The sequence below is a fragment of the Neolamprologus brichardi genome, chromosome 18 (genome assembly GCF_056152115.1).
Source record: "Neolamprologus brichardi isolate AB-2024 chromosome 18, ASM5615211v1, whole genome shotgun sequence".
NCBI classification, from domain to species: Eukaryota; Metazoa; Chordata; class Actinopteri; order Cichliformes; family Cichlidae; genus Neolamprologus; species Neolamprologus brichardi.
Genome location: NC_142121.1, coordinates 29789537 through 29801180, shown reverse-complemented (window position 1 = coordinate 29801180; position 11644 = coordinate 29789537). Strand labels below are relative to the sequence as shown.

The window sequence follows — 11644 nt, the reverse complement described above, 5'->3', positions numbered from 1 at the left end:
GCGGGGCCATCTGCCATGACCGGGTGGGAAGAGAAAGAAGGAAGACAGGTTAAAAGACATGCTGTGGAAGTGATCCAGAGGTGAATAACTCTTGACTAAGGAGCACTTGACTGAGGACCAGTGTTATTTCACCACCCGTCAGTCCCAGAATGCAAACCTGTTTTGAGATGTTGGAGAGACTATGGCAAATGGATGTGCTACCCTGTTGCACTGCCAAAGCCAGCACCAGGTCGTGACAAGACCAAGACGCTATTAAGCTTCTTGAGACATTGGTGGAGTTAAGCTGTATGCAACACAGCTCCTACAGGCTTATAATATGTCTACGCTGTCTGCACCTATGGAGGCAGTACTCCCTGTGCGCCACAGTACAGAGCGCAGATTGTTGAAGTCACTGGCGCATGTCCTTGCCTACACAACAGAGATTCAGAGACTGGAAAGGGGAAGTTATGTTTTCAAACTATCTTTGTAGGGTCTACAATATAAAGCGCTTTGAGGTGACTGCTGTTGTGATTTTCCGCTGTAGAAATAAAATTGAATTGAAATTAAAATTGAAACTTGATCGTAGAGCTGAGAATACTCCAACTAGCTGCTATATCCCATGCCACATGGCACAGCATAACGGCAGGAATTGACTTGTATCAGTGACCACCTTCTCCCTGGATGTACTTTGGGGCCACAACTCCTGGCAGTTCAGTCTCTTCTTCGAGACTGAAGAAGTCACTTGGACGAGTGACAAAACGTTTCTCCCACAAAACGCTACGTCCAGATCAACAGAATCAACTTTTTGGAGATTTACTTTCCTGGATGACTGAGAATGCATCAAGACGATGTTTATATTATTTCCTACAATTTCAGAACCACTCCCCTACTGGCCAGCTACAGTTTGTGCTTAATGTGTGCCAATGATAAATACAGTTTTCCAGTGCTGTGACATCATCTCTGACTGAACATTATTACAAGAGGACAGCACTGAACAACGTTCTAGTGATAGTGGGTTATTGTGTCTGCTATAACACCATGTATGAATCACATCATTTCCTGTCACAGTTACCCAAAAGGGGTTTTGGGGTCAGTTTACAAAGTGAGGTGCAGTGAGGTTTATTAAAAGAATAAGGAAAAGGAAAACACTGCAGTGGAGAAAATGTTCAGATCAAACACCAAACAGTTTTCTGAGGAAGGACACTGCCCTGAATCTTCCAAAACAAAGAACATGCCATAACTCATGTTGGCCTATCTCTCCCTGATAAGGAGAAGGAGTCTCACTATCTGTCTAATGTCTCCCATGAACTTACAATGGCCCCACTGTATCAAGTGTGTGTAATGAAACTGTTACTGGGAAAGGGATGTGTGGAAAACTCTGTTCAGTCTGCGGCCATCATGACTGAGCTTTGGATAATTTAAAAATAATGATTGGATAATCAATCAATTGATTGACTTGCGGTTGCAGCCTACATAAGTGAAGCAGAATAAATTCATAGAAAGATTTCCAGGTTTCCTGAATCTACAGTACGTGACGTCATGCTTCTTCTTTGTTCAGAAGCGTGTCATTGTCCTCAGGCAGAGAATCACAGTCATTGACAGTAGAGGGACAACTGAAGGTAACAGCTTTTTATTATTTCTTTTATAGCATTGTTACTATAACACAACCATGACAGGTGGCTTTCTTATTCGATTTGATTCATATGAGAGCTTTAATCCAGAATAGTTAATCATAGTCGAGGCTATTTATCTTCTGAATGTATGAACAAAGCAAACGTATCATGTCCTTTCTTTTCTGTGGATAAAAGTAGTTGGTGGCAATGGAAAATTGCATTTGTGTTGTTAAAATTCACAAGTCAGTGTAATTTAGTGAAGACGTAAAACTCGTACGAGGAAAGAACTTTCTTTGTGTTTGATTATGTGACCACTGAGACGTCCCAACTTCCGTATGTACGCATGTAAAAAGGGGGAAGTAACACAGGAAAATGCTGCAGAAAAGTGCTACAGCAGCGTCTCTGTGCTTTCTAATGCTGCATGCTTATTGATACATGCGTATATGTGCACATTTGTATCACTCAGATCAGCCATGAAGCTGTTTCCACATCATCCTGTTATTTGGTCCAGTTTGTTGGTTTTGTGGTTCACACAATGTGGTAAGTGAAAGAGTAATCACAATGTACACAGACACTGAACAAATGGGCTATAAGGAAAAGAAAACATTTGACCTTAAGTCATTGGTGTTTTTTTTTAAACAAAAGATTTCCTTTATTATTACTTTAATCAGGGTGGTGTTCAGCTTTATTTCCTTTTCTTCTTCTTCTTCTTTCCCCCAAGAATCTGAGGGCCACACTTTGAATGCCTGTCACGAGAAAATGGATGACCAGTACGAGGTGAAAATAAACCTTTCCTTTTATCTTTGAACGACCATACAGACATGGTGCTTGTACCATTAGGTCCATAAGTATTTGAACAGTGACACAGTTATTGTAGTTTTGACTCTGTACACAACTACAGCCGATTTGAAATTAAACAATCAGGAAGTCATTGAAATCCAGACAGGAATTACAATTTTATGTATAAAAATGGCTGTAATGGCTTGCCACTCTTTACTCCAGCACCATTGTGTTGGTGTACAGAGACTGTCCAAAAATGTATGGCTCTAACTAATAAATATAAATATGGTGCGTTTTTTAATCTTTCAATGCTCTGATCTTGTATGTGAAGTTGGGTATGGTTCTCATACGGACTTCAGCTCAGCAGGATTCCTATGAAGACCTTACAGATATAAAGGAGAAGTTTATCTGCCTCCTCTACCCGACAAATGAGCTCAACTGCTCCTGGTCATTCAACACTTTAGAGAAGGATACTAAGCTCTCTGTGTTTATCAGGTATTCTTATTTTTAAATAGAGCTTTATTTACAAATAAGGTACAATAAGCTGAAACACTGCTTTGAGTCTATATCTCCTCTGTCTCCCCTACTAGCATTTGTGATGATGAAATACTGGTTGAGTCACTAAACTATACTTCTGTGGAAAGAGCTGGATCAGCGTCTTTGATTCTCAGCAATAATATGGCAGAAGTTATCCTTCATTTGAACAAGTCCATGCAGAACAAGTGGACGTCTTACACCTACGTGTATGACATGGACATGCTGGGTAATATTTCAAGACTATTAAGTAGTTCTAAATGATAATGCTATAGATCAGATTAAAAAAATACAAATATCTCTCTCTCTAGAGACAGACAGACAGACAGATAGATAGATAGATCGTAGAAACAGTAAAAATTATTATAGTTAATTCAACACTGTCACTGTAACATTGTCTTCCACAAAGCCATGTCACCAGAATTGCTTTAAAAGAATGTGCAGTGGGTCATGAACATGATAAAAGTTCTTATTTTGCAGTTCTTATTATTGATCATTGTTTTCCTATGAATTATTCTTAACATGCTAGCCAAATAAAGCTTTTGACAATTTTTCTCCATCAGTAATTTAAAAATTTCTGTCCTTTGAGATCTTGAAGGCTGTGACTAATACTCGGGGTTAGTGCCAAGTACAGGGGGTATGGAGTGGTAACCTGAAGTTTCAGTTCAGACTCCAGTGTATTTCAGCCACAATCTACAGCAGATGTTCAGAATTAAATGTTTCCAGTTATTTTACTAATTGTGTGTGTGTGTGTGTGTGTGTGTGTGTGTGTGTGTGTGTGTGTGTGTGTGTGTGTGTGTGTGTGTCTGTGTGTCTGTGTGTGTGAGACAGAGCTCCTTTCTCCACCTCCAAACATCTATGCTTCAGTCAAAGGTGGAGCCCTGGTTGTATCATGGGGTCTGCCTCGCACCAGAGAAGTCGTTAACCCTTATTGTTTTGAATACCAGCTGGACAAAGGTGATCAGGTACAGTATCTCTCATCACGGATCTTTCTCGTGCACATATGACAGGATTAATGAATGAGACAAACTTGGTGAAAAACTCAACTCAGTGAGGACTAAAGTATTTTTAATGTTTTAATTAGAGAAAAACAAAAATGGCTTTTTTAAGTAGAAAATGTGAACATCTTTTGATAAATGCTGGTTACATTTTTTTTCCATTCTCAGAAGCAATAAATAACACATTCTGATAGGTTTAGCTGTACTCAATAGAAGTTGAAAGTCAGAGCAGTCTGAGGTACAGAGGAACAGTAAGGTAAACCCAAGATTTATTTATTTATTTTTAATGACTCTTTTCAAAACAGGAACAGCCAATATACTTGATCGCCCAGCAGTCTTACAGAGAGCCAATTTCAGATGCCACACACACCTACAAACTGAGAATGAGGACACGAATAACAAACACCTGCTCTGGATCATCTCAGTGGAGTGAATGGAGTGATGGTGTTGTCGTGCAGAATGATTCAACCGATGGCTGGTGATCCAGTGTCAGCGACTGGTTGAAGGGCTAGTGTCTGAAAGCCTTAGTAAATGTTATTATTTTTGAAACTTTTCTTTCTTGGTCATAGGAATTGACAAAAAGAGATATTTTCTTTAACCATTTCACATATAGTGGCCACTATAATGAACAGCTATTCAAAGGCTGTTTTCTTGTATTTGTGTCAGTGTTCATAGTTTACTTGCACATAAACACAACACAGTGTATATTATTTATTCATTTTTCAAATTCATAAGTCAAAACACATGTTGTCCACAGATGGACATTTTAAAAAACATTTTAAAAAAGTTTTAAAAACGTTCAACAATCTTTTTTTATGCCTAAAGATGAATAAAAATACTTAAGAAAACAATCCTGATTGAGGTTGTCATAATTCATGCATGAAAGGGTTAAGCAAAGTTGGATGAAAGCTGCTTCCATGTAATATAATGTTTCTTTCTGTTGGTTTCTAAATACAGATGTATGTAAAGTCTTTCTTATCTTTAAAAATGGCAAGGTCTAAGACCCTGACCTTACAATACTAATAGTTTAATATTAGGATTGTTATTAAAAAAATGTGAAAAGCAGGTAGTGCTAGAAACCAAGTAACAGTGTAGCGTCCCCACCAAATAATGTCTTAGGGGAAAAATAACATGCTCCTGATTAAACAATCTTCTTCCCCTTTACTCAGGTAGAGCTTCCAAAGACTGAGAAATTAATTTTGTCTTTTGTGGGGACATGACTCTGAAAACTCTAATTCAAGCACTATTTATGCAATCTACATGAGTCCTACTGTACTGTCAAGAGGTCATCCTTAGCTTTCCATGGTTGCCACATTTGAGGAGGTTAGACTAACAAAGCAATTTTTTTTTCAAAATAATGAAAATTGCAGCTTTTAAGGAAGTTCAGTTTTATTTATATACAGTGGGGCAAAAAAGTATTTAGTCAGCCACCGATTGTGCAAGTTCCCCCACTTAAAATGATGACAGAGGTCAGTAATTTGCACCAGAGGTACACTTCAACTGTGAGAGACAGAATGTGAAAAAAAATCCATGAATTCACATGGTAGGATTTGTAAAGAATTTATTCGTAAATCAGGGTGGAAAATAAGTATTTGGTCAATAACAAAAATACAACTCAATACTTTGTAACATAACCTTTGTTGGCAATAACAGAGGTCAAACGTTTACTATAGGTCTTTACCAGGTTTGCACACACAGTAGCTGGTATTTTGGCCCATTCCTCCATGCAGATCTTCTCAAGAGCAGTGATGTTTTGGGGCTGTCGCCGAGCAACACGGACTTTCAACTCCCGCCACAGATTTTCTATGGGGTTGAGGTCTGGAGACTGGCTAGGCCACTCCAGGACTTTCAAATGCTTCTTACGGAGCCACTCCTTTGTTGCCCGGGCGGTGTGTTTTGGATCATTGTCATGTTGGAAGACCCAGCCTCATTTCATCTTCAAAGTTCTCACTGATGGAAGGAGGTTTTGGCTCAAAATCTCACGATACTTGGCCCCATTCATTCTGTCCTTAACACGGATCAGTCGTCCTGTCCCCTTGGCAGAAAAACAGCCCCATAGCATGATGTTTCAACCCCCATGCTTCACAGTAGGTATGGTGTTCTTGGGATGCAACTCAGTATTCTTCTTCCTCCAAACACGACGAGTTGAGTTTATACCAAAAAGTTCTACTTTGGTTTCATCTGACCACATGACATTCTCCCAATCCTCTGCTGTATCATCCATGTGCTCTCTGGCAAACTTCAGACGGGCCTGGACATGCACTGGCTTCAGCAGCGGAACTCGTCTGGCACTGCGGGATTTGATTCCCTGCCGTTGTAGTGTGTTACTGATGGTGACCTTTGTTACTTTGGTCCCAGCTCTCTGCAGGTCATTCACCAGGTCCCCCCGTGTGGTTCTGGGATCTTTGCTCACCGTTCTCATGATCATTTTGACCCCACGGGATGAGATCTTGCGTGGAGCCCCAGATCGAGGGAGATTATCAGTCATGATCAGTCAAACTCCGCCATGGCCATGGCGGAGTTTGGAGTCTGACTGGTTGAGGCTGTGGACAGGTGTCTTTTATACAGATGATGAGGTCAAACAGGTGCCATTCATACAGGTAACGAGTGGGGGACAGAAAAGCTTCTTACAGAAGACGTTACAGGTCTGTGAGAGCCAGGGATTTTCCTTGTTTGAGGTGACCAAATACTTATTTTCCACCCTGATTTACGAATAAATTCTTTACAAATCCTACCATGTGAAATTATGGATTTTTTTTTTTTCACATTCTGTCTCTCACAGTTGAAGTGTACCTCTGGTGCAAATTACTGACCTCTGTCATCATTTTAAGTGGGGGAACTTGCACAATCGGTGGCTGACTAAATACTTTTTCGCCCCACTGTAGTACTAAATCACAACAACAGTCACCTTGAGGTGCTTTATATTGTACAGTAAAGACCCTACAATAATACAGAGAAACCCCCAAGAACCAGACCCCAAGAACCCCTTTCAGGACATGACACTCTACATTGTCACACATCATTCAAATCTGACATTTCTCTGTGATGACCTTGACTTCTTTTTGGTCTGCTTGAGTGTCAGGTCTTATTTGCTGGCATTGGAAGGCTGATGTGACACGTTTGTGTGCCAACACTCTATAAAAGACCTCAGAGCTCAGTTGTTTTCATGCTCTCCTCTCTGAGACACCTTTTTGGATTGTGTTCTTTCTCCAAACAACCTTGCATACACCATTTCTTTGACCGTGTGATGGTCCTGGGTCAGTGACCCAGTGTTTTGTGTATTGTTTTTGTAATTTGTTATTTCTAGTATTTAATAGAAGTTTAGTTCAGTGCATTTGAGTTTTGGTCTATGGATTTCCTATTTTATTCTGAAAGTCTGTGTCTCATATCAATGTCTCTAGTTTTGTGTCTGCCTTTTAATTTGTATCAGCTCTGTTCCTCATCTGGTTCTCATTCCCTCATTTTCCTCTGGTATTTATTTTCTGTGTTTTCTTCTGTGCAGGGTCACGTCGTTAACGTCTGCTCACCATCGGTCCAGCCTGTGTGTTCTGTTCCTGTGTCATTTTGAGTTTTGTAGTTTTGGTCAGCAATAAAGCTGAGATTATTCTCTGAGTTTACCTCTGCCTTCACTTCTCCGCCTGCCCGCACACAGAGAGCCTTGACAGACCGTTTACAGTACTGCTTGTATTGACTACACACCATGGTTACACTAAATTTTGATGAGAACTCTCTAAAAGAGTTTTTGAGAACTCTCTTAAACAGAATGCAACAAAGAAAGATTCCTTTCACAGGCCGGTGACCTGGGTGGCAGTTGAGGAACCAAATCCCACAGCTTCAGAGCTCTAGCTTACACAATACTGCTTACTCATACTTTGGATGTCATCATTTTGTCCCTTCCAAGGCTCCGAGTAGGACTGCACTTTCACAGTTCTAAGTAAAATCCTTTCTCACTCAGTCTCCCGTCATATCATCCATGACCATTATTACTACCATGGCGTATCGACCGAGCTGTATCTGACTTATAGGTGTGCCAAAAACCCACATCTCAACAATGAGAATTTATTTGTTAAAATTGTGTTTTAGCGTTCAGATGTGTTTCTATGCTGCTGCATAGGTGGTAATGATGTAATGATTCAACACCACAGTTACTAAAATCATCTCTGTGTTCACACTTTTCAGTTGTGTGATCTTGTTGAGCACATCATTGGTGCCTTGAGCCAAAGCAGGTTTGAAGGACTAACCTGTCTAGTGATGCGCAGCAAATGTATTATATTTGTTAAAATAGTATTTGAGATGCATACAGTGAGACCCAAAGTTCTATTCTGGACAATAATTTGCATACAAAAGCCAGGTGCAGCAAAAATGAAAACTCATATATGCAAATTGATGTTTAATTTCTTTAAACAAAATTGTCAGAAGGTTAAATGAAATTGAATTTTCTGGCAATTATTTCATGTTTCAGGCTTCACAGGTTTAAAGTAGAGTTTTTTTAGACTATTTTTCATCTGGCATGTAAACTTTCATCATTTAAACTTTTAAACTTGTTGCATGAGTAAGCCAAATAACAAAGTTGACCTCAACATCAGCACAAATTTAATGGGAGAAAATAGTTTAGAAAGAAGAAGTGGGGGTGGTTTGGTACCTATTTGTTAGAAAGTCATACCACAGCATCTACTTTAAACTTCCTTAAGCTGCAGACAGAGGTCCTCTGCGATTGGCCGCAAAAAAAGCCAAATAAGGTGAAAATCAAAAGAAAAAGGAAGAACATAAAAATAGATTAAGGGCAGAGGGCACCTTGTGACTCGTCTCTCTGGTTCTTTTACATTAATGTGTTTATTTTAAAATTATATAAGTGTAAACTGTACTATGTGTGTTGTTACTGTGAGTAAAAGAACACAATTATTAGACTATAATGTGTTAAATTTGCTTAGATGAGAGGGTCCATCAGTAGATCAGAGGAATAGGGAAGGATTTGTCTGTGTGTTTCAGTTTGGCTTAGCTGTAGGCTTGAGAGTGTGTGTAATTGTGTAGAGGGAAAGGAATTTATTGACACTGGGGGTCTGCCTGTCATGAAAGGAGACAGGAAGCTACAGTTGGGGGATGCTGATGCTGATGTTTGTACCTCATAATTGTTATAACTTAGAAGTAGGTTTGCAGGAGCCTCTCCACATGCTTATCTGTAAATGTAAGACAAGAAGAGGCCAGTGGCCCAGTGGATGCAGAGTGGGGGTCTCAGTGTTTGTAATCTGTTAACTGTGTTTTGTATGTTTTGTAAAGGACTTTGGTGTAGCTTGGGAGAGAGGAGATTACTTTTATGACCGGCAGAAAGTCACTTACACAGAGACACACACACACACAGTGCCCTTAACTGTTACAACGCACCCAAACTCACTCATGTGCACTCACACATACACACGGGTACGCGCACACACAGGCACTCATGTGCTCGCACATACATAGACAAACACAGAGTTTGCAACACACCATGGGGGTTTTATGATGGGTCACTTCTATATAACTGGTTGTAGCAAACAAAGACGTGGAGATCTGCAAAAACCTATGAAGGAGATTTTGAAAGCAGTTTTGTTTACACATTAAAGATCTTTGTCATTTCTAAATGCATGTGCTGTTAAGCATTTTTATACAATATGGAGTTCAGGAGATACTACAGATATACTGAAGTCATGCAAAGGTTGTGTTGATGTGTGTTTGGGTGGAAATTGTGGTTTGAACGTTGTTGACTTTGATGACTCTGATAAAATGACCCATTGTAAGACAGCACACACACATCAACTGGAGACATGTTGTTGTTTCATAGCCGCATCACATCATTTACATCTGGATATGATATAAATATTATTCTGCATTTAAAAAACTTCCACCCCCAAAAGTATTTATTGCTCATTTATAAAACAACTGTTCAGCAGTACAAAAATATTCAGAATATAAAACAACTTAAATATATTACTTAAAAACAAGCTATTAAAAAAGAAGTTAAAATTTTATTTTTCCACCCCATGACAAATGTAGTGTGGGAGGATGTGCTGAGGGGTTGGTGTGACAGAAGATGGCGTGGGATAGAGGTCGATGATCTGCTGTAACAGGAACAGCCGAAAGAAGAAGATTTGACTTAACCAGTGTTTGTTTCCTCTTTCTTTGTATGTTAAAGAAATTCCAATAAACCCCATTTCATTTAAAAAAAAAATCCCAAAATTCCTAGAAAAAAATGTCATAGAAAAGATGAACTAAGCATTTTTATTACAGACAATGAGATGCCACCCACATACAGACACAAATAAAAGAGTTCTATGTCTGAGAGTTCATTGGAAACGCTAGTTTAATTCATGAAACCATTTGATATGTCTGCCTTCTATTTACAAGACAGACACTTTTTAGTTAAGCCTTGTTGCTCATAATGCTCGTTAGTGCTTTTGTAACATGCTGGAAACATTCCTCTGAGATTTTGTCCGACTGTGGCAGCATTTAATATAATTACATGTAGATTTTCCATGTAATTTTGTTAGATATGTGTAACGTAAAATGCTAAATTTACTGGTTAGATGAAATGTAACTGTTTGGTATACATTCAGTTTTTATTAAGGCCATTTTCTTTCATGATTATTTGAATAGATAGAAATTGGATTTTATATATTTCAGTTGTAATTTGTTAAAAATGATTGTGTCATGTTTGAAGGTGAAAAGTAATTTATTTTTGAATGTAGCCTTGGTTTGTTGTTCTTATCTGCTATGAGTGCCAACTGCAGGTGGCTCCTGGAGTGGTCTTTTACTGTTGTAGCACTGCACCCCTCATCATCAGACCCCTATGATAATGTTGTGTGCTCAGCGATGCTATTCTGGGGAACCTGGTTGTAAACAGTGGTTATCTGAGTCACTGTTGCCTTCCTATCAGCTCACAGCAGCTTGTTCATTCTCTTCTGACATCAACAAAGTATTTTTACCCAGAGAACTGCTGCTTAATAGATACTTTCTCTTTTTCAGACCATTTTCTGTAAACACTAGAGGTGGTTGTGCAGAAAATAATCCCAGTAGATCAGCAGTTTCTGAAATACTTAGACCCTACATCAGCAGCCGTGGCATGTTCAAACTCAAATCACCTTTCTTTGTTGGTCTGAGGCAAAGTACATGCTTTTCTACATGCTTAAATGCATTGGAATACCTGGCATGTGATTGGCTAATAATACATAAATTAACTACTACAGAGTAAACAGGTGTACTTAATAGAGTTGCCAGTAAGTGTGAACATAAACTATAAACATAAGAATGTTTATATAACTATCAGTAAGAACATTAGCTGAAGTGAAAACTCTTAGTGTCTTGGGTCTATATTAAACCGAGCCTTTCTTCTTCACATAATTAAGCCACTAAATATTAGCCCTTGGTCAGGAAATGGCTGCGTGGAAGGCTGATTAAGACTCAAATGCAGGAGCCAGAAGGCAGGAAGTGAACTCAAAGTCAGCTTTAATGCTAGAGACTTTCCAAAAACACAACAATACACCAACTCGTGTAAGATAAAAATCAGGACCTTACAATCTAGAAACCAGGTTATATAGAGAGGTGTATTACCTTTCCAAAAGACTTCTTAGATGCAGATTGACATTGCAACCTTAGCTCTTGTTGTTCCAGACACTCATCCAAACAGTCAGACACCAGTCATATTGGGAACAAACAGGCTTCGCGCAGATTTTCTTGTAAAACAAAGGGGGGCCTTGCAAAAAAAAG

At 39.1% G+C, this 11644-nt stretch overlaps 1 protein-coding gene across 3 annotated transcripts; it reads left to right on the top strand.

Annotated features, from left to right (window-relative positions):
• The first annotated feature begins 1548 nt into the window (after positions 1 to 1548).
• On the top strand, positions 1549 to 4749 carry LOC148097777 (uncharacterized). 3 transcript variants are annotated; one of them, XM_087831785.1, is made up of 7 exons: positions 1549 to 1598; positions 2059 to 2132; positions 2314 to 2369; positions 2704 to 2867; positions 2963 to 3135; positions 3774 to 3871; positions 4210 to 4749. In XM_087831785.1, the coding sequence occupies exons 2-7, from the start codon at positions 2066 to 2068 to the stop codon at positions 4384 to 4386; spliced, it is 735 nt and encodes a 244-aa protein (XP_087687911.1). In that variant the 5' UTR covers positions 1549 to 1598; positions 2059 to 2065; the 3' UTR covers positions 4387 to 4749. The 3 variants fall into 3 exon arrangements, with proteins under 3 accessions (XP_087687911.1, XP_087687910.1, XP_087687909.1); XM_087831784.1 differs by having other exon boundaries at positions 3738 to 3871; XM_087831783.1 differs by lacking the exon at positions 1549 to 1598 and having other exon boundaries at positions 1928 to 2132; positions 3738 to 3871.
• Positions 4750 to 11644: the final 6895 nt, after the last annotated feature.